General features: G+C 40.5%; 2 protein-coding genes across 15 annotated transcripts in view; both read left to right on the plus strand.

The window, feature by feature from the left end:
* LOC6542537 (potassium channel subfamily T member 2) overlaps window positions 1-24,999 on the plus strand; it is a 99,814-nt gene that overhangs the window by 17,268 nt on the left and 57,547 nt on the right. For 3 of the 14 annotated variants that reach the window (XM_026978319.1, XM_026978310.1, XM_026978314.1), the window contains one exon: window positions 9,373-9,980. The exons of the other annotated variants lie outside the window; for them this stretch is intronic. In XM_026978319.1, the coding sequence (XP_026834120.1) occupies window positions 9,700-9,980 (281 nt within the window). In that variant the 5' untranslated portion in view covers window positions 9,373-9,699. Of the gene's footprint in view, window positions 1-9,372; window positions 9,981-24,999 lie in introns of those variants that run through there. 14 annotated transcript variants of the gene reach the window in all.
* LOC6542168 lies at window positions 18,434-20,224 on the plus strand. Its single transcript, XM_001969023.2, has one exon. The coding sequence runs from the start codon at window positions 18,434-18,436 to the stop codon at window positions 20,222-20,224; it is 1,791 nt and encodes a 596-aa protein (XP_001969059.2).

Genomic DNA, 24,999 nt, shown 5'->3' on the forward strand with positions numbered 1-24,999 from the left:
GACTTTGGTCTTAGATTTGATCTGTTTGTGTTGTTTGGCCTTTTCTTTTCAATTTCAATAATGCGGTCTTCATCGTAGCCAAATTGAATGTGGGTGGTAATGGAAACTTCAAATCTGTTTATGTAGATACGTATTATCTTTTTTTGCTGGAAAGGAAATCAGAAAATTTGTCAAGGAAAGGACAGAAAAAACTGGCATAAGTTGGGTGATTCGACTATCAGATACCCGTTTCTCGGCTAATCAGTTATTACCACATTTGCCTTCTATATAAAGTATGATTACTCCTACTTCAAAATGCTTGCTAAACAATTCAAAATTGTGTTGCAGCTCTGCAAAGGGTATCATTTAGTTGTTTATTATCTGCTTGACAACAGTATTGTGGGCTTTGTTTTCGCCTTCTCTTGGCCTGTTTGTGAGCGATGTCTTGTCTCTGCTGGTCATCTGTAGTCGCTTTGGGCTTTGGGCTTTGGGCATTTGGCATTTTTTCTTTTCTTGCCAATTGTTTGGAGCTGACAGACGGCACACCGCAAACGAAGTCCGAGCCCAAGCATTTTCACTTTATCTTCCTTTGGCTTAGAGCATACTGTATTGCCCAGGAATGTGGCATGTAAATTCGTTTTGACATTTTAATTACGCCGGCAAGAAGAGCGCGCCGTGTAAGTGCGTACGTGCTAACTGGGCTGACACACTAATGCATTCCGGCAAGATTAAGCAATCAGAGAGCTCTTGAACTCAGGCATAATTGGAACAACCTGACAAGCGCGCTGCCATCGGAGGAGGTGGCTAAAGCACTCAATTTGGGCCATCAGCTAGTGCCCCGATGGCCTGGTTCGCTTTCCCCACCACATTCACGTTCACTCTCACTTTTTCGCACTTGACTCTCATTTAGCGTCGAAACAAGTTACCCACCAAAGTTCCTGCTTTCTGCGCCCCATCTAAGCATTCTAATTTACTTTTATATTATGTTGTGTTGATTGCGTTGCCAGGCCGTGCGTATCCATTACAGGATGTGTTAGTCCCCTGCCATTGCTGGTGCTGCCTTCATTTTCATTTTGGCCCTTATCACAATGATTTGGCTACCAAACGACAAATTGCCGGAAATTGACAACAAATTTCCAGCCCACACACGCACTTATAAGGGCACATAAGATGCCCATTTACTAACACTCGGGTGCAGTGTTTGCTGAGGTTTCTCTTGGCCAGCTCCTTGGCATATCAATGGGACCATTTGGGCTCCATATATTGACCGGAATGTGTAATCCAGTCGGGGACATATTTCGGCTCTGTCAAACCCTTTGAAAGTTTTTTGTTCGACCCTAAAAGCCTGTAATGCAAACTACTTCAAAAATAAATTGGGCCTAATGAAATTTGCTGCAGAGGATTTAACGTGTCTCTAAAGCAATAGAGCTTAATATAGTTTACTCTTCTTGTGCTATTGGAAATTTAGCTTACCAATTTATAGCTGAAGTATTTAGGTAAGATATGCTTAAGTAGAATCTGACCTTCAACTGACTTATATTCATGGCACACTTTTAAAATTTAAATGCAGCGAGTCTGTGAAAGAAGTTATTTTATAAACAAAATAAATCTTTCAGTAAATTTCAATGATTCTAGTTTAAGCCTTAATAGATTTTCCATTGCTCATCCCAAGCGTATCCTTTCAACAATTTTAAAGCTGGATTATACTGAATATTAATGCGGATTCTAATGCGTTTCGATAGTCAGCTGGCTGCAGTAGAAGTTTTGGGGATTTGCATATAGAATGAAGGATTCCAAAGCACCCCGAACATCCACATCCATCCGTCCATCCATCCACTCAACCGCTGTCAGTTGCACTTTTGTTTTAGTCCATAGACCTTGGTTTACGGGTACATATGCATATGTATATTAGTGGCAGGTCGCATAGAATTCGGGTTCATCAATCACTTATGGAAATCAATACGCTTTCCATTATACGCCAAAGTAAGTGGGGGAACCTATTGTATTTTGATGTTTTTGAATTCCCAAATGAATTGATGGCGGTTCGGTTGCTTCTGCACCACATTTTGCCATTTGGTTCTTTTAGTATGATTGGAAGTTTTTAAATGCTCGCATTTCTAGTCTTTTTAACCACTATAAGTGTTTAGTTAAAACGTGTCTGAACTATACAAATGGTGTAAAACGCCTCGGGACTTGTTTTTCCTTTCAATTTAGGATCCTTAACAGTTTCTACTCCAACACAACATGAATACCACCGAAGGTTTCACAGCTTTTCCCACAGATGGAGCTTTGTCAGTCGTCCACTCCCCTTCTCGTTTTGTAGACTTTTTCCCTGCTCCTCCATCTGACGTCATGAGGCCGCAGATGACGTCACAGAAAAGCTTCAATGTTTACACGCAACGCAACGGAATGGAATGGAATGCCTATCCTCATGTTCCTATTCCGCACGTGTCTTTCGCGCCAAATTCGTTGTTGGCCCCTCTGTTTTGTTGCTGTCCTTCTTCTGGGTTACGGGAGCAATCGCCCGTAATTCTCTGTGCCGGAGAAGAGCCACGCTTGCTCTTACGCTTCTTTGTTTCTTATATAACACGTGTTTCGGCCAACAGTTGAGGCCCACAAATGTAAGGGCCGTACACTGGGCAAAATGGGGTATCAATGGGTATGCAAAGAAATTGAAGTTTTTTGCTTGGAGGTCAAAACTCATGGAAGATATGGGGTCATTTTTGTTTTTGTTATAGAAATAGTGAACATGTTTCTTAGATATTATTTTTTTCTTAAATAAGAGTTACATCACCCTTTATTTTAGAATTTTACTATTTTGTTAGTGCTATTTTTTAAAAATTAGTTACCTTTAACGACTAGATCTATACCGTTTTAATCAGATCGTCAGATAAGCAATCTATTTGGCAGTTAATTGCATTCATTATGCAGAGTTGCCCAGGTGACAACCCTAGTTAACTGCGTGCAGCATTCAATGCCGCTTAAGAGCGCTGACATGCAGAAGAGCACCGGTGAAGAGCGGGCTCGAAGGACCAAGACACAGATGCACGCACACAGGCACGCCTGGTGGGTCGTCCTGCTGCTGGTGGTGCGTGACTTTGGACGCCAGCTGGAGCCAGTTACGAAAAGATTGGTAGCAGTGCCTCAGTTCGTTTGTGCTGCCAGTTGGATGCAGAACGCCTCGACGACGAATCGAGCGATATATCCCCAGAATCGAGCTGAATATATGCGGTATGGTGGGCGCAACTGTCACCTTCGCGAATTAATCAGAGTGTATTTAAACGGCTTTATCTTGCTCGCGCTTGTGGTGGGCCAAACGAGGCCATCGCCCACGTGTCGGCCGGATTTGTTGTGTTAATTAGTGGAAAATGTCAGGCCAAAAAAGAAAAATATATGATATAAAACAAGGAAGGCTGGGCTGCAGAGAGTGAAAGTTATTGTGTGTCCTTGGACTCGTGGGAAAGTAATGATAATATATGAGTACTGGCACGAATAAAACAGCGAAAAATACGTCGAGAAACATTACAAAATGTGAGAGTTTAAAAGTGTGCGAGAAATCGAGAATTCCTTCAAGTGCGTGGCTGCAAACGAGGACTTTGTAGCACACTTTCGTGCGCAGCGTTTGAAGTAACTCCGTTTTTTTCGCCCAAAATCGATCCGCCCCGTTGTCCCTTGGCTTTGTTTACCGAGCGCAGCAAATTATTTTCAAGTGAACATTTTTATTTTTACATATGCTGTCGTGTTTGCTTATGTGAAAGGCCCCGCAGGTATTTCGCTGTAGTTTGTTGCCTCCGAATCGCCTTGACACATTTCGTTTTGGCCATTGCAACCAGCTTCATGCCACCACGGCTCATGGGATGCTGCAGTTTATTTTGCTTATCTGGCGCTCACCCGACAATATTTCTTGCCACACCCACTCGCACACAGATTGTTGTCAGTGGCTCGTTCGTGGCTGAAATTTTCAATTAGGTTTTATGACACATTCTGTCCGCTGCCATCGATGCAGTCGACCCTCAGCAGACTGTTTTGTATTTTGTGCTCCGCCCATTTAGAGGAAATTGGCCAAGCAGCGCTAATTTGCATACCAATTAAGTTTATTATATATTTACTTTAACTTTCATTAAGCCACTCGGCGAAGTGCAGCCCCCATTTTTGTGGCTTGTTTTGGTAAATGGGAGTGAGCGAAGGCAAAGTTAATTAGGTTGCTAAAGGTCTCGGCAGTAAGAAAACTATTTTGAAACTTATAATTTAACGTAGAATGATAAACTTATTCTTGAAGTTTGTTTTAACATAATTAAGATTTATTTATGCTCCACTTTGCAAACTATTCAAATGTTAAATAAATATATCATTATTTTAATTCATCATCATCAAGCTAAAAAAAATTTAGTTAGTAAAAAAGTTAATTTGTAAGAACTTGAAGTAGTCAATGAAAAGTGTTCATATTTTTTAGCTTAATTTTTACGTAAAAGCAAAACAAGTTTCCAAATAAATAGGTGTCTTATCATGATATATTGAAACATCAAAGTAAGATTTTATTTTCTTAACCTTTGATTTTATTTTGCCTAAAGAGTAATTTCAAATTGTATTATAATGCACTTTCACCCTTATTTATGTTCCCGACAACAAAGTCAAAGCCAGCCATAAATTATCCAACATTTTCTCTTGGCGAATAAAATAAATGGCAAACGGAATAATGAAAAAGTGTAACGATATCGAAAACCCACAAAACCCTAAAATAATAATAAACATAAAAATAACATAAAAAACAAACCTATATTGGCTTAACCAAAGGCAAGAAGGACATAAATGGGAGGGTCGTAAAAGTCCTTTAAGGACTTTAAGCACACATGGCGTATGAGTAATATTTTGCATTTAATTCCCTACTCATTTTCCAGAGGCTGCAAGAGTAATCGGAAAATTAGAAAGATACAGGAAACAGATGGGCAGCCAGTTCAGTGACTGGGTAAGCTGGGAAAATACCTTAAAAAGCTAAAAGTGAAAGCTTAACAAAATTGCGAAAAACCACCAAAAAAGCCAGCAACGAGGGAGTGCGGCAGAAACTTTTGTGGCTACGTGGCTGGGACCTTTGGATGGGCCCCAAGTGGGAGGGGCTGAAACAGGATGTAACAGTCTAGGCTAATCCCTGGCTAACGCCGCATCGCCAGTGGAAAGGGCGATTTTGGCCAGAGGCTGGCAAAAGGTCGAGTTAATCTTCGGGTAGGCCACACAACGAAAAAAAAACAGAAGGTCGGGTAGGTTGAAAAATCTGGCATAGAACTTTTAGACACTTATATGAAATATATATGTGCAAATACTTTGACCGTCTCAATGCAGCTATTCTTATGCATTCCAAATGAACAACTTTGAAACTCAAACAGAGGATAGAAAGTTATGGAAATTATCTGTATTCCCCACCAGGAACTGGTTGTAGTTAGGCAAATTTATACCCTTTGCGCCTTTTGAGATTAATTAAAGTTGCCCAATTTCGACTTGTTCTTCCAAGGATGATTTTGTCATGCTTTAGATTGATTGCTTTTTTATACACTTGGCACTCTGTGATAACATCGCCAGGCTCCTCTCGTATAATTGACTAATGGGCCAAAGTTCAGGGTTCAGTAAATGTTTTCATGCTATTTGCTGACATTTTGGCATTGTCGGAAATCAGGACATTAAATGAAAACGCGCGTGTTTGTGGTAGATAAAAGAAACCGATGGCTAATTCCACTTGCCTGACAAATGCTGATTTGCTTTAATCAAATTTAAAGCATTCTATTAGTTAAATGATTAGTCATAAATAATTTTATTAAACAAAAGCGTTTGCATTGGAAGTTATTGCTTTTTGTTTTCTGTTATTTTACCTTATTCTGCACACACTTTTAGTTGATTTTTTTTTGGTTTACTTTTGGTTTCTGGCCCAAAACTGGTCTCAAACAAATAAAAATCGTATAATCCAATCTCTCTCTGCTAAAACATTTCAACTTTTGCTTCAACTTCTGCCCTAAGCATTTGGGGTTGACATTTGTTGTGGGTCCCCCAAAACATCTTAATGCTTATTTTTATCTGATAAGTGATGATGGTTGTGGCAGAAAAAAATTGCTTGAGTGCCCAGACTGACTCAATTCTTGGTTGTTTGTTCGGCTAAATGTATAACACAGACAACTTATCACGCTATATTAACCCATACTGTATGTCCTCTGCTATTTTCCGATTTTTTCTCAGAATCTGTACTACCGCCCACTCAGCAGGCACATCGTTTGTTTACACATTATTGTCTGCTATGTTGTGGAGATATTTCATCGTCGACTCCACGCTACATTTCTCAGATTTTTTTGGCAGTTAAGTGATTTGTGCTGCCATTTTCTGCTCTGTACTCAGCATTATGTGGCAATAATCCTTTTGGTTCTTTAAGGAAAATTGCATTCAGCTTGAATATTGAGGAATTTAAATTATCTATGAACGTAAAAGTCAGTTTCGGTTAGCAACTTTAGTATACACTTGTGAAAGTTGTTCCTGAACTTTTCCTTCTGCTGGTCAAAAGTTTTGCCTTGAATGTGGAATAACAATGTGGACATGGATGCCAAATCAAACGTTAAGTTTTATATAGGGAATACCTACTTGAATCGGCGAACAAACTTGTTTGACTTGCTAATTTAAACCGAATTTTAGGCAGGTGTGAAAACGACGCGAATATGTGGTTCCTGGCTAACTTTTCTCCTCATATCGAGATGCAAACAGAAAAGATGGCGTGGCAAAATAGAAATAAAAATTCAATTTCCCGACCGCCAAAAGTTAAACTTTTCTCAGCAGCCACAAATCAATTTCAACTTGGCCGATGTAACCGCCGAAAAAGGAAAATGAAAGGGAAGAGGGAAAAACAAAACTCTTTCATGGATGCTGGCCAAGAATTAGGGAAATGTGTTATACCATTCTAGAGATAGAGAGCAAAATGAAAAGAAAATGGGTGAAAAGCTGGCTGATGAAAGAGATTAAAGAAGCTTTGTGATAGCAAAAAGTTTCAAGCAAGCAGTAATCTTCCTTTAGTTTTAAAGGCTGATATACATGCATGTATCTGATTTTGATATTTACGGTCGAAGCCAGATTTAGTAGAAAGCGTTTCCTATAAAGTCTTTAAATAATAATTAGACTCAAAAAAATGTTCGCATAAAAACATAATAAACTAACCATGCAAGCCTTTTGTACATCTTGTGACCTTTCCTCCTGAACCTTTTGAATGGGGGAAAAGGTCACGGTTTGCAAAAGCTGGGTTCAAAGCGCTGCTGATGAGGGTAAGATACTGCTGACATCATTTGACCAGCTCCTTAGAAGGCAGATATTCATTTCCCATGCAAATGTTGGGGATGGGACTCAGAAAACGAGCAGAGCCCACAGAAACGTTTTGATGGGCTTACTTAGGGTGTCAAACTAGAATAAAACGATTCTGAAAAGCGGCTTCACCTTAGCTCTAAGGGAATTTCTTTACTGGTTGCGCACATGTCGACATATATTATGTGCTCATTCCGTGCTTTGTTTTTCCCCCATTTAATTTATGGCCAACACATTCTAGGCCAACACATTTTTTATTGTGTCCCCTTGCCAATCAGCTTCCTTCTAACAATTCCCGCATGTTTACAGAACTTCTGTTTGTCAGCCATTTTGAAAGACATTTCCTTTTCGGCCCCAACAATAAATGTTCTCTGTGGTGATATAACAAGGAAGGAACTATTGCCATATGTTTCACTTTTCCAGGAAAATCCAGCCTTTTTTCCTGCTTTCCGGACGCGGGGTGAGAAAGTTCATTAATTGATAAGGAGGCAACTTTGCTCATGTGCGTCGAATTTCAGACAGGGGAATTGTTCTGGGACCACAGCCAGCCAATAAAGGCCAAAGTCTATTTCCAGAACTATATTATGTATCTGCATATTCATAGGTTTGTAGGGCTATAAAGGTCCTGTTTAATTAAGTAATCGGAAAGGTTAAAGTATTAAGTGTTTGTACTTGTCCTGCAATCAAGCTATTAGTTTAAAGTACTATTATTAAGGTGGTATATAAATAACTTGTAAAATTGATCTAAATTACCATAATAATTATAATCAAAAAAAAAAATATCCGAACTAGATTCCTTCTTTTTTTTACTCCTGAATACAAATCTTTTCCTTTACTAGATTGGGTGCATGTTTCACATTTGTATTTGTTTCTGTTTTGGATGGCACCCAAAAAGTATGCTATGTAGTTTACGTTTGTAATCGTGACCTTGCAAATGTCGCCAAAATAGTTGGGTCACAAAAATCCGGTCCACTCGATATCGTTTGACTGAGAGCCATTTAATGTCTTGGTTTTGGGAAACTTTCGCTGGCAAATCGCGTGCAGCACTTAGGTTGTTAAGAGGAAGTGGGCGTGGCTCCAGTTTAGCACTCTTTACATTTGTTAATTGCGGCACTTAGTTGGCCAAGTTATGGTTTCGCATGCAAATTATCTGGGGAGCTTTTCAACACATTAAGGCCAAGAAATTCTTTAAATAATTGTTGGGCGCAAACATAAAACTCAAGTGGCCGAAAAGAGAACAATAAAATGTTTCAAAATAAAGCATAAAGACGGAGAAGAGATAATTTTGCAGTAAAAGAAGAGGGATAACAAATGGGAGTGTCCCCAAAAAAGGGGCTAGAAATTTAATTTTGTTCATTTCTCGTCTACGTCATCTGGCAAAACTGCAGCTTTTGGTTTTGGGGTGTGCGTGGGTGTGTCTTCGTCTGAAATTTGTTTTTCATTATGCTGATGAGAAGTGCTGTTCGCCACGCCCCGAGCTCATTTCAGCTTGAAAAGGGTCTGTTAACTAACTCATTTTGGGAGAACATAACTTGATTAATTAATAAAATTAGACATGGAAAGTTTTGTATAAACAAGGGACATTTTATTTCTTCAGTACCACAAGATTAATTAAATAAATATGTATAAAAGATGTAGATTAATTTATATATAATATATATTTATATTTTGTTATTTGTTTATTTTTTGTTTATTGCTTAATATAACACAATATTTTAATATCTTAATGCTTTAAAATTATTTTGTTAATGTAATGTATAGCAATAAATCAATCATCTATAATAGAGCTTCAATTTGCTATTGGCAAATAATTTCCACCTATAAATTCAAAAAATTTTTGGTAGCCTCAATTATGTTTAAGCTTGTTGTAGGGATTTCCAAAAGTGACTACGAGATTTTTATGGGTTTTGATTGATTGAATAGCTGCTTGATTGATTATCGTGGTATTTGAACCCTAAACTTTTGCAAATTTTTGCGTGCTGCAAGTCGGCTGCAGTCAATTAACCAGCCGACGAGTGTGAGACAGTGTTGGGGTCATGGGGTCATCAATTTATCAATGTCACTTAGTTGCAGAAAATAGCGATGTGGCCAACGACGAGTGCGGGATCAAACGACGGAGAGAGACAGCCAATTGTTTGGGCTGATTGTGCTTAATGAAGTGTCGGATATGTCATGAGCCCAGACAATAAACAAGCCTTCGCAGTCCGCAGTCCGTGCTCGGTGCAGATGCATCTCTGAGATACAAAACATGACCGGCAGTGAAAAAAGTGAAAAGTAAGCTGTGACAGCGAGCCGCGAGTGTGAGAACCCAGCTAAATTATGTAGACCTGGTCAAAAACGGTGACCTGGTCTGAATCGTACACATATCCCGAATCGCCCCCCGTGCCGAAGGACATGAGCCAAAACCTCCAAGTGAGCTACACCGCTTTGGCCATGTCGGACGATAATCAAACCTGCAGCTACTCGATGCCCTCGGTGGCATCGCCCAGCCTCAATCACCGTCTGCAGCGCAATGTCAACTTCAACGAGGACCTCAACGACCTGGCCGGCTACCCCCCGCAGCAGCTGCCCCCCGCCCCGGCGGTCCGCCGCTTCTCCAAGTCCATTTTCCAGCGACCGCGCTCCATGTCCGTTTGGAGTGACATCAGTCGCAGCAGTATGCGTCTGGATGAAAGGTGAGTGACGGCTCGAATTGGGTTGGGCTTAGGGGTTTGCGGATCTCAGATCGAGGTTCCGTGGCTTTCACATTCCGTACACAGCGGAAAATTATCCCTCGAAATAGGAATACTATACTATCAATATGCGAAAAAAAATAAAGAAGTTTAAAATTTATTTAATTTGTGTCAAGAATTATATATCATTCGCGATTTAGTTATAGGATATATTCTTAAACTTTAAAGTTATTGCAATTGGCTTCGTTTTTTGTATAGTACTCTAATTAAGAAAATGACCTACTCTAATTAAGGGCAGAACATCGAATTGTACATATATGTTATATTCTTATTTCATACCAACTCATAGAAACTATGTCAACATGAATCCAGACAGATGCCGCAGGCATAATATCTAGAACCACATTCATAATGTTTTTTTTCCGAAACAGTTAAGGCATTTTGACTGACTATTGTTATTTTTGTACTTTGGGACTTCTTCCCTCAATATGCGAATGTTTTCTCTGTGTGAGTTGGTAGTTCCAAAGGAAATTGCGCCATGTGGCTTGGTATTCAGTTGGTTGGCCTTCCTTCAGGCAAATTTATGTGTTCCTTGTATTCTTTGGCTGATTGCGTGCGTTGAAATATACATAAATATTTGCTTTTATCCATATAAAGGCCTGACAAAGGGGAATATTCCCTAAGCGATTTCCTTTTATATTTTTTTGTTTTGTGGGTACGTGACACACAAGAAAGTGTTATAAGCCCCATCTGATTACAACTAATCAAGCAAGGACGAATAATCAATTGCAAGATGGCATTGATTTTATGAGACATTCTGCAAAATGGTTTACCATACCTTTTATACCAGAACAAGTTGGTACTTAGGCAAACAAAAGATTTTAAATTATATATGCAAGTTTCTCTTAATTATTGCAAACAAATTTTCAAACGTAATAAATATATTATATTTTTTTCAGTGCTTGTGACATTTCCATATGAATTTTTATTATCACGGACTTACGCTTATCAAATCGTTCTATTCCATATTTCAACTAATTTATGCATTATTGTTTTTGCAAATATAAATCAAAACACTATGTGCGGCAGCCATTAAGTTTGCTCTAGAATGTCTGGGAAAAGATTAAATCAAAATTGATTCCCGCGCAGAATCGGTTTTCCTTCGCAGAACCGCCTCGAGGTCAATTTAATTTTGTTTCAGCACTTTGACTTTTATTATCCTATTATCCAGGGCTGTCTGTGATTATGGTATCCCCGCCCAAGAGCGGCTTTAATGGGATTTGGATAAAGGAGTGGAGGGAGACTACTGGCCCAAGTGCTAATTTCAAAATAGATGAGTAGCGATAACTATATGAAAAACTCGCCCACGCATAGCACTTTGCTATCTTCATAGATATAGACCATCCAGGCCGATTCAACAATTGTTTGAGTTTTGTGGCCAGCGTGTTTGCAATGCAAGGGTCTTGAGTTTGGTCGGCAGGATGTGGCACGTAGCTGCCAGCCGGAAACTTGTCTCAGAAATTTTTGAATTAAATATGAGTGGCCCAATGCGGGGGGTGGTGGTTCCAGTCACAAAGGCCAACCAGACAGGAGGCTTGTGAGTTTGCTTTGCAAACTTTTGGCGCTTCGCCTGCAGCTCAGCCAATTTGGGCCAATTAGTGCAAATGACTCAATTATTCTCGGTTCTGCCTTAGTTTCGGTGTGTAGGTATCGGCACCTCTTTGATAGCTGATTACACCTATGGGTAGGTAGCAGCCACACTGGTGATTGGCTTATCAGCTCCTGACTTGGTGCATCCCCAGTCTGTGGGAAAACCATTAATTAAGCCCGGTCTCGCAATGGATTCGACCCCCTGTAAATGTGGGAGCGTGTAATTGAAATGAATGATTATCACCGGGTTAAAGTAAAATGGGGTAGTGGAATACTAGACTGGGTTTAACGTCGCTTTAACGGCGTTTCGTGGCTGAGATCTCAACTGTGTGCAGCGTCTGGCCAAGTCTCTTATGTACCGTTTAAGCCATTTTATTGCCATAAGCACACAAAGCTTTACCTCTTCACAACAAAAAATCCCCCAACAATAGCCCATAAAAGTCGGTACGAAAACGGCGCCCAGCACCAGCTCATATATCAAGAGCTATTGAAGAACATTAAGAGGTTTAGTTTCTAGCCACACCCACCTCACATTGGACACGTTGGACTTTGAAAAAGGACAAGATGGAAAAAATTTATATAGTTTGAGTACTCACTACGTGGCAACAAAGCCAAATTATTATTTCAAATAAGGGAAATAATTGTATAAACTATTGAGACAAATCCCTGCCAAATTTGCTATTTCTTGAGAATATAGTCGTAATAATATATATATTAAAATAAAATACCCATAAACCATCTTTGTATCTCCTATGTCAGAATTATCTTGAGAAACAAAACTTATTCTCCGAGTTTATATTTTATTGTTTCATAAATTGTTCTCCTCTCTCTTGCAGGTGAGTAAAGTGTCTAAATTAACGCAAGATTTTCCCCTTTGACTGCGGTAAGTATCACCAACAAAATAAATGTGCGCAGAATAGACTTTATCATGTGTAAACTTGGTTATTTGTCTGTGATTAGCCCAAGAAGTTACCTCCTGACTGGCGCTATTAATAATGTTTTATCTGGAAGAGAACACCTTTTGTCTGCGTTTGTTGTTCCGCGGCGAATTCCTCTAAGGAATTTGTGAAATTCGCAAATGACTTTTCGCATTCCGTAGTGGTCTTTGCTTTCATGGCCCGCATTTCATCTTTCCCTCACATGCCCTCATAAAAATGCCGCAAATCATCACGGCCGAAGGACGACCCTTCTTGTGGGTCCTGCAGGTGTATAAGTCCTGGTTTTCCCACATCCTGCCGCAAATTTCACAGTGTTTGCGATGCCTCCTGTGTTATGGTTAATGTTTTCGCATTGTTTATGCTACGTTTATGCGCTGCGTCGTGTGCGTGCCTCCTAATTGTGTTTTACGTGCGAGTTTGATACCCCGTACTGGCGAAACTCTGGCATATATGGTGTTCATGTCAAAGTATGAGATACAATATATGTATATATGTGAAAGTCCGACGTGAAACTGTTCGCTTGCAATTAGCAGCGAGTTTAATCTCTTCAGCCTGTGTGTGCTTGGTCTCTTTGGAATTTCAGATTCTACAGCTTATGGGGCAATTTTCAGCATTGTTTGATGAATCGATACAAATATTCCTACTGATACGTTTCAATTGTCTGACATAAAAGAGTATATCTGGGTAGTCATTTTTATGGGCAGTTTTATACCCAAATTATTTAAAGAAACTTACCTATGAGCGCTACACACTCATTGAGTTCAAAAAATGTGTATAATTCATTTACACTCTAAATACCAACAGGTATTTTGCCAGCCGAAAGTCAATGACTAACCATAATTTCTGCTTATGCCTACAAGGCTTGTGCAAATTTGAATTATGCTATTGGGCTGTTTTATTTGCCCGAAGAGCAAAGTGGATAGAATAGAAAATATGTACACTTCAAGGGGCGTAAACATACCAAGCTGGCAAACTTTAGTGTTGATGAATGCTGCGTCGGATATGAATAATTCATTCAATTTCGCAGTTCATATGATTATAAAGTCCACAAATTTCTTCACCCTGAATTTATGGACTTGGCAATTTGCAGAGCTAGTTCGCAATGCGGCTGCTTCGCAAGCAAACTCGATAGATCGAGTGCGCGTTGCCTTGCTCAACAACTTAATAACATTTTCAAGGCACACTCCGTCGCAAGTCCCCACTCAGCAACCGTTAAGCGATTCGCTATTCATAACCACAAGGGTAAATCCGTTTAAAGGCATTGCTCCTTGGATGCTTAGTGTGTTGTGCAGCATACTTTCCGGCGCGCGTCATTGCGCACATTACGTATACGCCGCGTTGCGTCATAAGGTCTCGTTAAAACATTAATGCAACAAGTTCATTAAATGGCAGACCTAAGCATCGCCTAGATTTTATAATTTAAATTAATTTACCACATTTAGCATGTGCGTGTGTTAAATTCATTAGCCTGAAATCAACAGGAAGCCAACAGAAACGGACACCGTTAACGGCCACGACAATTTGCTTTCACTGAAATTGCCAATTAGGCAAGAGGGCAGTTGCAAATGCAGCAGCACCACTGAAGGCCAACGGAGGTCAACTAGGTGCACGATGCTCCGGAAAAGCTGCGAAATGCCACTGAAAAGGCCACTGAAAATGCCAGTTACATTGAATGTGAACTGTGCCTAAGCAATGACCGTTCCTGGAAGTTGGCGATGAGTCGCACATGTTTTCCGCTGGTTTCTTTGCCTTTTCCGTCAGTTTGCCCGTTCTCTTTCTTGACCTACCTTTCTCTTTTCTCTTCTCTTGCGTGTGGCTCAACCACGTGTTCGTGCTGCTTATGCCTTCACCTTGTTATTCGCAGTTCAAGCTCAAAGGACAGAGAGGGAATATGTATTGTGCGACAGAACGAGAAGGAGAATTGAGAGGGGGAAAGCTGTGGGGAAAGTGAGCTTCAAAGGACATTGTCAGCTTTTATTGTGTTTGGTTGTGCAAAGCTTTTTTTGGAGACTTATTTATTGTGTAAACTCTTTAAAATAGCAACAGATGGCGCCTTAATAAAAACATCTAAAACTAAACGTTTCAAAAGTATGATGAATTAATTTATAGCATGCATCTAAAACATTTAGTTATTATAGGGTCGTATACTATTTAACGGCAGACTTACCAGTTTCAGCATCAACTTCATCTCTTCCTTTATTATTATTCATTGCTGTCAAATTGTTCGACAAATTACCTCCACATGAGCTGCATAAATACGTCCGCATAATGTTGACTATATCAACTACAGACAGCTATTGAAGTAGCCGTGCAGACGCTCGGCTCTCCCATTCCCATGCAATAACATCCTTTGGCAGGGACAACTGCGATTAAGATGCAAAGTGAATATTAGTATGTTAACACACTTTTGCCCCCTTGTCACCAGGACCGCTTTCCACTTGACTTGACTGGAGGCAGCTGCCTTGTTTTGTTGTTCCGGGCTACTTGAATGCCTGTCCGGCGTCCTTTGGTCCTCGGTTGCTTTCGTCCTTTCGTCCTGGCAAACTGTTTGGCTTGAGTGGCCATCCAGCTGCGTGTCCCTGTGTCTGGCATTCGTAATGAAATTCAGAGGAGGAATGCCTGTGCCAACCTTAAACGTCTTGGGTGCCGGCCGACTTTGGTTGGAATTGATTTATTGGCTCAGCTTGAGCTCAGGCCAAATATCTATTTGCTTTTTCTTACGGATTCGTATATATCACTTATCTGAAAATGATTTAGTGGTGAGGCTTAGTCTTCTAAACATCATGAACGATCTTAAATGCTAATTAAATATTAAACCATATAACATGATACTCGTATATAATTAAAATAATTACCTATTACACGATCTATGAAATATGAAATTTCATAAAACCACAGAAACTGATATAATTGTGCTAATCATTTTCTCAGGAATAGGCTATAAAAAAATATTTAAAAAGTTTATTAATTTTTACCGCTCGAATATTTTATAATTTTGAATACAAAGAAAATTTAAAAAAGGGTTTTGATTCTTTTATTTTATTATTTGTCCTGTCAATATCGATAAGCCGAAAACATTTTGGCCCCGCCCACAAATTTAAAAGTTTCGAAATTTGTTTTTCAATCTATTAATTTTAGCCAAAGTTGAAATTTCGTGTTGGCACTTCCCAGCTTCGTAAAAGTCGAGTAAATCGACTACAGCATTCTATCTTGTTTTTATATTAATTTTTTTGATTCTGACTAAAAATTTCACTGCTTCCATTTAAAATGTATTATTTGTAGTTGGCACTTCTGTGGCTTTTTGCTAAGTTTGTAGTGCCGCAAGCTTCTTGTGGTTTCCGCCCACCTGTTGCTGCTCGGTATGAATTTAATTGCAGCTCCATAAGTGATTTGTGGCGAGCCGCAAAGCTGAAACTCGAATTTACAGCTGAGTTGGGTGACGAATCGCAGTGAATTGAGGCTGGGCCGCCATAAACAAGCGTTAATTGCACTTTGAGGTTGCACGACTGTCTATCTTGACTTCTATTTCCATTTCCCCCGACAAGTGCGAGTTATGTGGGAACTTGGCCCAAAAAAGTACAACCAGCTCAAATAACATGGCCCAATTGTGGGTCGCACTGTTAACCGGCTTAACAGAGGAGCTTTGAGCTTTCCTCGCTCGGAAAATCCTCCACAGAGATGTTACGCGGTAACATCGGGATTGGGAAAATATATGTTAGTCGGTCGGCATTGTCGGCATTGTGAAATCGGCATTCAGTTTGTTTTTATACTCTGCACATGAAACATGTGATTTCCCTCGAACGCTCGCCGCCGAAGCCAGAGTTTTCTTTAGAGTTTTTCCTCGCTGACCAGCCGAAAGAGTGAGTGCGTTCGTGAGTTTCGTTGAATTGTTCGTGTCGTGTCGTGTTGTGTGTCGATGACATTTTCCTGAAGCGAGATTTTTTTAGTAACGGAAATCGGATTGCTAATTAAAATTGCATCTGCCCGCAGTTGGCAGTTAAATGTTTAGTCGTAGAGAATAGTAACTAGTTTTAATGAAGTCGTATAAATAAAAAAGCGCTGCCGTAAATCGTAGCCAAACTAGGCGGCTCTGTTATTTTCCACATGGCCCACATAAATCAATAAGACGAAAATAATAAATCACCAAGATCACGTTAAATATTTAATTTCACACCGCATGATACAAGTGGCAATAAATGTTCCGTGCGAATTTGTGCGCTGTCTACAACTCCATGTGCATAAATAAATGAAGCTGTGACCAGCCAGTTGACCCGTGAGCTCTTATTTATCGGGGCATCCACCTGAGGAGAACCCCAAGTTACCGAAAGTTTCGTCGTGAATTTATTGCCAATGCCGCGCTCGCGCAATACGGTGTCCTTTGGGCCTCATTGTCGGCCAGCGAAAAGCAGCTCAGCTTCAATAAAAACCCTCAGACAACGCACAAAATCTTAAACACCACACATACCTAGCACTTTGCTGGGCCAAGATGATGCCAAAGGTATGTTGGAACACCGTCACATTCAAGTATTTCCGCTCTCGACTCAAGTGTGCAATCGAAAGTGAATCCGCATCCGCATCCGCATCGGCATCCGTATTCCGCTTCCGTTATAACGGAACTGTTGTCCTTACCAATTCTCGCTGTGCCTTCCCGGCTGTTTGCTCTACGTGGGTAATTTTTTATATCAATAAAAGTTTATCTGAAAGTACATGCCGCCACACTCCACGTAGTTGGGCGCCAGAAGCCTTACAAATGATGGGGAATGTTTCAAATGGTTATATAAATATTAAGTAGTTTTTGGGAACGGTCAGAAGGAAGTGAAATCGTTAGACACAGTGTGGAGTGTGGAAAAACCTCGTTTGATACATACGAGTGCAGCTATATTTCCTTGCCATTTGATACAGCCAATGGCCAATTAAATAGTAGCAGTAAAACCAAAAAGAAGTCTAGCAGAAGTACGTAGGAAGACTACGAGTATGTGGAATCCTTTGTCCTTTAAGTATTCCAATAAAGACAACACTCACCCGATTGGCCTGTTAACATGTTGGCTTAGGAGTTATAATGAGATAAAATAAATCATATTAACTCCCCTGCTTGAGCTTGTTTAAAAATATGTTGTGTGTTCAGTTTCGGCAGAAGAAAACCCCATGCCCCTTTGACTTTCTGCCCTTTCTCCTTCATTTGCGGTTTTGTACTGAGGTTTGTTGTTTCCGTTGCTTTGTTGCATTTGACATTATGCGCATTAAGTGCGCTTGGAATGCTCTGCTTCCTCCGGCTGCCAGGATTGCTCCTTCCTTCCACAAACACAAAATGCTAGTGACAACGATAGGAGGACGTGGAGGATAGAGGAGCCGGAAGTGTCGGTAAGGAGGCAGAATTGCCGGGAGCCAAGGACCAGGAGCCAGGAGATGACAGGAGCCGGGAACCGGGAGACTGCAGACAGAGGTAGACAGCTGCCAAAGCGCTTTGTAAATTATGTCGTTGAGGGGCTTCAGCTCGAGTGGGTTTTATGGGGAAAGTAACCAAAACCGGAATAAAAGCACTACCGTATGGCAGGACATAAACATGTGTGTTCGAAAGTTTCCGAGCTTGGGGCACAATTGCTGCTCAGCCTTTAATTAAATATGTACAAACCTGGAGGTGGCCGTGGTGTGAAAGTAATTTAAGTTTAATATTCATGCTAATTTAAATTTGAAAACGCAGTTCGCGGATTACAGTGCGTATACGTAATGTTTAGCTTGATTGCTGGTTTGCAGAGCACTTTAGATGGGAGTTTGATTTAAATTACATTAGTGCTATGCGGATATACATTTGAAAACGAAAGACACTTTTGTCTGTGACATCAGTTCAGTTTCAAAAGCCCATACAAAATGAGGCAAATAAAAGTGTTAGTCTGCTTACTGGTCGGTGGAGTGGTTTCTTCAACGGAACAACTTCAATTCATAAGGAATTTCCTAGAAGCGGTGCACAAAGACAGATCTATTTCAACAATCCTTCTTATGCAAAGCAAAGATCATAAAAATGATTTTCTGCACGGACTTTATCCCATACCGTGGCCTATAATTCGCTTGGACGAAACTAAAAAAATGAAACTGGTAAACTATTTTAACAAGGACTTCCTGGCTCTGGTTTATATGGAATCTAACGAGGATGCTTTGCTACTCTCGGCGTTGGCTGCCAACTTTAATCATATTAGAGAGACCAGGATTATGATCTGGTTACAGATGAGTCCTTCGGAAGTTTTTATTGAAAATATTGCTTTTGAGGCAGCTAATCACAAGTTCCTTAACCTTGTGGTGATAGAAAATACATTGAGAACTCGACGATTTTATCCATTTCCGCAGCCAATGGTGCAAGTTATCGAAAACCTATTCGAAGAAAAGGAAATATATCCTGCTCATTGGCGAAACTTCATGGGAAAAAAAGCTTATACTATTCCGGACATGGTGCCACCAAGGAGCTTTTATTCTTTTGATCCCAAAACGGGTCTCAAAAGGGAAGCTGGATCTATCTATAAGGTCATTAAAGTCTTTACCCAGAGATACAATATAACCATGCGCCTAAAATGGCCCCCCAACATAAATACTACCCAAGAAGAAATCATCGAAAGGACTGTTCGGGGAGAGATAGACCTACCACTAACCGGGCAGTTGATTAACTTCAGACACCCAAATGGAAGTAGGACACAGCCTCTTTTAGGAATGACAACCCTATCCATTACCGTGCCGTGCGGCCCAGAGTTGCCCATGTTTGATCGGTTCTTTTTGGTCTTCGGACTGGCAACACCCATCACCATAGCTGGATACTACGTCCTGTTAAGCATCATTGATGTCTTACTTGGTACCCTAAGCGATCGAGTCAAACGCCATCTGAGACGTGAGAAATTCCTGAACCTGGTTGTTAACCTACGGGTGTTTGGTTGTATTTTGTCCCTGTCTACGCCTCAAGGGAATCGACTCAGGTCCGTCAAGGGACAGTTGACCATGGTGATGAGTTTTACAGGCCTCATTCTATCCTGCATTGTGGCTGCACAAACTAGCACTATACTCACCATGAAACCCCAATACCGGCACATCAATAACTTTCAGGAACTGCGAGATAGTAACATAACCGTGATTTGTAACCAACTTAATTATAAGACCATCAAGCAGCAAATGAATCCCCAGTTTGTATCCAATTTCCTACCGAACATCAGGATTGTGACCAGCATACAGCAGATGAAGATGATTGTTGATTTGAATACGAGCTATGCCTACCAGACATTCTCCTACAAAAAGGACCCCTTCACGGTGCTCCAAATACACACCACCCGTAGGGCTTTATGTAGGTCCCCAGATCTAGATTTGGTCAGCGGACTTGCCTATACTGCGGTTCTGGAGAAGAATTCGATCTACGCACTGCCTCTGCAGCACTACACACTTCAGGTCTTCAGTGCCGGTTTGGTCTTTCACTGGGGTGATGAAGCTATTCGGGATCTCATCTCCACACTAAAGCACACACAACTGGAAAAGCTACCCATTGTGATCGGCTATCAAGCACTAAAGCTGCAGGATTATAAAATCTGTTGGATGATACTCTTCATCGGTGGTGCTGTAGCTTTTTGTGTATTCATAGGAGAAGTTGTTGCGGGCTGTATAAATCGAGGAATATTAAAGATATGAAAGTTGAGGAAATAAATTTGAACAGAAAAATATCTCATCAATGTTAAAATTTATAAATAATCCATTTCTTATTACTTAATTCTCTTGCAACACCTTCTTGATGTTAATAAAAATTCATGTTGTGTGTTTTATGAAAAATTAACTCCTTATTCCTTTTAAAAGCGGTTGCCATTCGTATCTATTTTCACTGTATAAATTGTATAAATACCAATACTTTCATGCCTTGTTGGAATGTGTAGCGTTTACATAATTTTCCGGCTTGCAGAGCTTTTTAGATGGGCGTAAGATTTAAAATGCAAAGATACACGGATATGACTGTAAAATGGAAATGCATATTTCCAAGTGTCCTTAGTTCTTGAAAGCAGTTGAGCAGAAACAAACGATTACTGTTATTCTGATGATGCAAAGTCACGTTCACAGAAAGACTTACTGGATCGAAGAAGCAGTTCGGAAAATAATATAATATCATCAGTCAGGTATTCCCGATTTGCCAAGTTGCCGTTTTCGAAACTAGGCAGTTTGAAAACATTTTATGTGGGTTTTGTTTGTGGAAAACGGAAAGGAAAAACGGAAATCGATATCGAACTCAGAAAAAATAAAATTAATAATATATTATTATAGAAAGCGCATATACATATGAATATTCATAAACCCTTGTATAACCAAATACCTGTTTCTACACTCCATAACTGCTTTAATAAATTATTTAAACGTGAGTTCGAGGTAGCTTACATCATGCCGCCTTCTTTGACTATCTGGTTCCTCATCAATGACAATAAAAACCGAGTCATAAAGGGGCCACAAATGACATATGTGACGATATGCCGGGCATTTATGATGGCAAGGGCCACCAGACAAGAGGCTCTGTCACCCAATGCCGACATGTCCGTTGCTCAGATTGAGTGTGAGAATAAAGCATAGAGTTGACACATGGGAACTGGTGTCCCAATGGTCCCAGCCTTGACCTCAAATGTGGACTGTCCCGATTCTGGAGTCCTGGAGTGCGACAATTAATTACTGCATAATAAATGCTATGATACGATTGATGAGCCGGGCGTATCTGACTGCTGGCCAACTGCAATTAGGGATAGAACGGAGCGAAGTGGAAAACACATTCGAAAATCAATCGATTGACGTCAGTGAACGAAATTTGGGCCGAAGAAAAGAGTGTAAGGTGACACAATCCCGCAAAGGATACATACCGGGAACCACAGGGCGTATGCGTCACGTGAACTGTCGAAAGCCCCGGAATGGATTTAAGGTTTATAAATAAAAGAAATCCCGCAGCTACAGTTACGATTGCGCTCCTCGCCATTTTATCATTTAATTAAAATTTAAATTGTAACATCTAGCGGAAAATCGTGGAAAACTGAATGCAGAAAGCGAACTTTTCACATATACATAGGTACGACTACCCCTTTGGTTGTGCCGTCTCCCCGTTCAGTGTGAATTATTTATATCACATACAATTTGAATTTCTGGTATTTGCATTTGTCAGATTGTTATTTGCTGATTGACAATGTGTGCCGCTAAAGGTGTGTGCTCCTGATTGGACTACGTTCTCCCAAGGGAAGCCAGCGAAATGGACGCCTCGCATGTCAATCTTCATTCGAGAAAGTGCGGAAAGGCCCTAGTTAAAGGTTATGGATTCATTAGAATAAAAACCCAAATGTTTACATTAGCGTTTTTTGCAAGCGAACTCCGCTGGGCTTTCGCATTTAATTTCATCCATGGCTAACTCAACTGGCAGCGCTAAATTGCATACGCATGCCACTAGTATTTGTCGGTCAATTTGCTGTCAAAATATGCCAAAGCAGCACAAGTGGCTGGGTCAGGTCACTTAACCGCATTACAGCCGTCAGCAGAACATGCGTTCAAAAGTTCATTGGATGTAGGAATGCGCTTGCCAGGCACTTTACCAAATAATGTGTAAATAGTAAAAACTACATAGAAAGCAAAAAAGCTTAAGGATGTAAACTGTATATCCAGCATGTATATGTACCACTTAAATGACATTTTTTAGAATAGGTGTTGTAAATTACTATATTTTACAATTTTACATTTACGGAAGAGTCCGGAAAAAATTATAATTTTCAAGAAAACGATGTACATTGGTTCCATTTAAATTTGCCAGAGAGTTTTACTGGCTAAAACAGATTCCCCTTGCCGTTTTCTATTAGTGTGGAAAACACGGGGGGCGAGGTCCTTCTGGGCGGAGTGTGAAAAGTAAAGAACCCCCGGGCTGCTGTTGTTTCTGCCAACTGCTCTTCTGGCTAGCAAAAAGTTCTGTTTAAGTCAAATATTGGCCTAGCTTAGGCGCCTGCTCCGCCTTTTTCCGTTTCGTCCTGGCCGAGGGATATTAAGCGAGCAACGGCAACAGGACAATGCAGATGCAATAAAAAAATATGTTCGGTGAAGAGGGAAAGAGGAGAATGAAGCTGAATTACTTGCAGTCATTTAAGGGCAATCTTAGAGAGCCAAGCGAGGAGGTATGGTGTTCATCAATAATCCAAGCGTTAAATGCATTGAAATTTCCTACGGCGACGGATCAAGATTTTTGTTACGCTTTACACTCGAAGACCATTTTCCTGCACAATGCTTTAAATCGTAAATTCACAGCTGACAGCTTTTCCAGTCGAAGGAACGGAACGGAACGGGAACGAGTCGGCTTATGTCAGGCCTGGCTAAGTGCATGACAATCACAGATAGTTGGCGGCTGCAGGGGCAGGGAAATGTCCTGTTTTCGACCCGCTTTCCTGGCTTTGTTTTTGTTCTTGTTGTTGTTGTTGTTGCAACAAAGGACCAAGCAAACATTCGGACAAATAGCAAACAAACCCTTCCACACATTGCAGCCGAAGGAACAAGGGACAGTTTGATGGACAGCCTGTCAACGCGCAGTCGGTTCATATTTTACTATTGCATATAGAAGTCTGTCTTTCGGATTAATGGTTTACAACAATTGGAATCCACGCAAAAACTGGTAGACAATGCCGAGCGGAAAACTAAAATTGCTTTTCCCATTTTCGCTTCATTGATTGATGGCCGCAGACCGTAGTCAAAGAGTTATATTTTCAAACTCGTGTTTGAAATCGAATCTATTGCGTCAGTTATACGCATCTACAGAGATTTTCAAAACTTTAAGCTTACCAAAACTGAGCTCATATAGAGCCAAGAGTTGCCATTCAAAAATAATGGTGTGTCAGACATTAAAAATTTACTACAAGTGCCAAAAAAGGCGCGCCAACTTGCAAGTCCTGTGCATATTTGACAGGATGAGCGGGCGAGTCCTGCCGCGAACTCAGAAATGTGCTCAGCCGTCTTAGGATAGAGAGCATTATTGATCGCCAATCAAGATGTGACAGTTTGCAAGGTGCATTATCATGCAAATTAATTGCATTGCACGGCGAACCGTGCATTAAGATGGCCACTGTCACTGTCACCGACACCGACACCGCATTTCAATTAAATCAACACATTGATTTAATTAAATTTCCGCCGTTTTTACAAACTGATGCTACTCAGTAGTCTTTTTTTTTTACGCCGCTTTCATTGGGTTGCGGTTGTGCTGGGTGCGTGGTTTTCAATTAAAAATGCCATCGATATGCGCAGCTACATAATTTATGCAAAGGAGTCGCCAGGCACTCTTCATCTTTCAGAGCAAAGCCCTTATAACGTGTACATATGTACATTGCGGAGTTTGGGAAAGTACATGAACGAGGTGGATGTGGCCTGTAAAATGGCATTTAATACGGCGGTATCAGCAACTTTAAGCGTGTTGTAAGCGAGGTCATGTGGAACGCTCTGTACAAGTAATTACCACTTTTTCCAAAAGAGCCTTTTGGCACAACAAATGGCTCCATTAGAACTGGCTTCCAGAGGCTCCGCAAGTGTTTTAATTACAAAAGCGCGACAAACGGCAAACAAGAAGCCATGGCAGCCTACACATGCAATCCTAATCCGCTTAATTTATTTACACGAACTCTAAAACAAGCTTGAGTCGCCTTAGCAGCATGTACCACCTAAATTTGGCTTAAACGCTCCGAGCCACATGTTGACAGCCAAAATGTAGGCCGAGAGTTGCCGCCCCAGGCATGTGGCTCGTGTCAACAATTTATTTTTGTAATTTATGCATGAATAATTAGTCGCCACCATCCCAGGCTGTTGCGATTCACACGGACTTTAGCCGGAAAGGAGGATTTAATTGTACAAATCCAATTTGCTCACATTATGCATCAAAACGCGGGAGCTAACTCCATATACAATCTTGAAAACTTTCTCGGAAAAAATATAATCTTTCGCTGTCAGATCTATCATTAATTAAGAGCGAATTTAGCGGATTTTAGCATTCAATAGACATTGTTGCACACTTTCAAGCAATTCAGTGGCTTTAAACTCCTCTGAGAGTACTACATAATCTTGGCACATCCTTCCCTAATCAAGTCATTAGAAATTCCGCCCGAATAAGTTCTTGAAAAGAAAGCAATAATACGTATACTGCGTTAAATTGTGCGTGTAAGCACCTGACTTACGCGCAAACAACCTTTGGCTCATTATTTATTTAAGCAAAGTTTTTAGAAATTTATTCCAACTTTGGCGCAACTATTTTTCCTGTAAACTTGCCACTTTATTTGTTTGACACGTGCAGTGATGAAATTTCATATTTAAACGGTATGGCAAACTTTTGGCCCACATAATGACTGTTGACAATTGCCAATAAATGCAGATGTGGGGTTTGGTGGGGGGTGGGTCCCCAAGGCCCCACCCATAAAGGACCC

Source organism: Drosophila erecta, unplaced genomic scaffold (genome assembly GCF_003286155.1).
Source record: "Drosophila erecta strain 14021-0224.00,06,07 unplaced genomic scaffold, DereRS2 tig00000055-arrow-pilon, whole genome shotgun sequence".
In the NCBI taxonomy this organism is placed as follows: Eukaryota; Metazoa; Arthropoda; class Insecta; order Diptera; family Drosophilidae; genus Drosophila; species Drosophila erecta.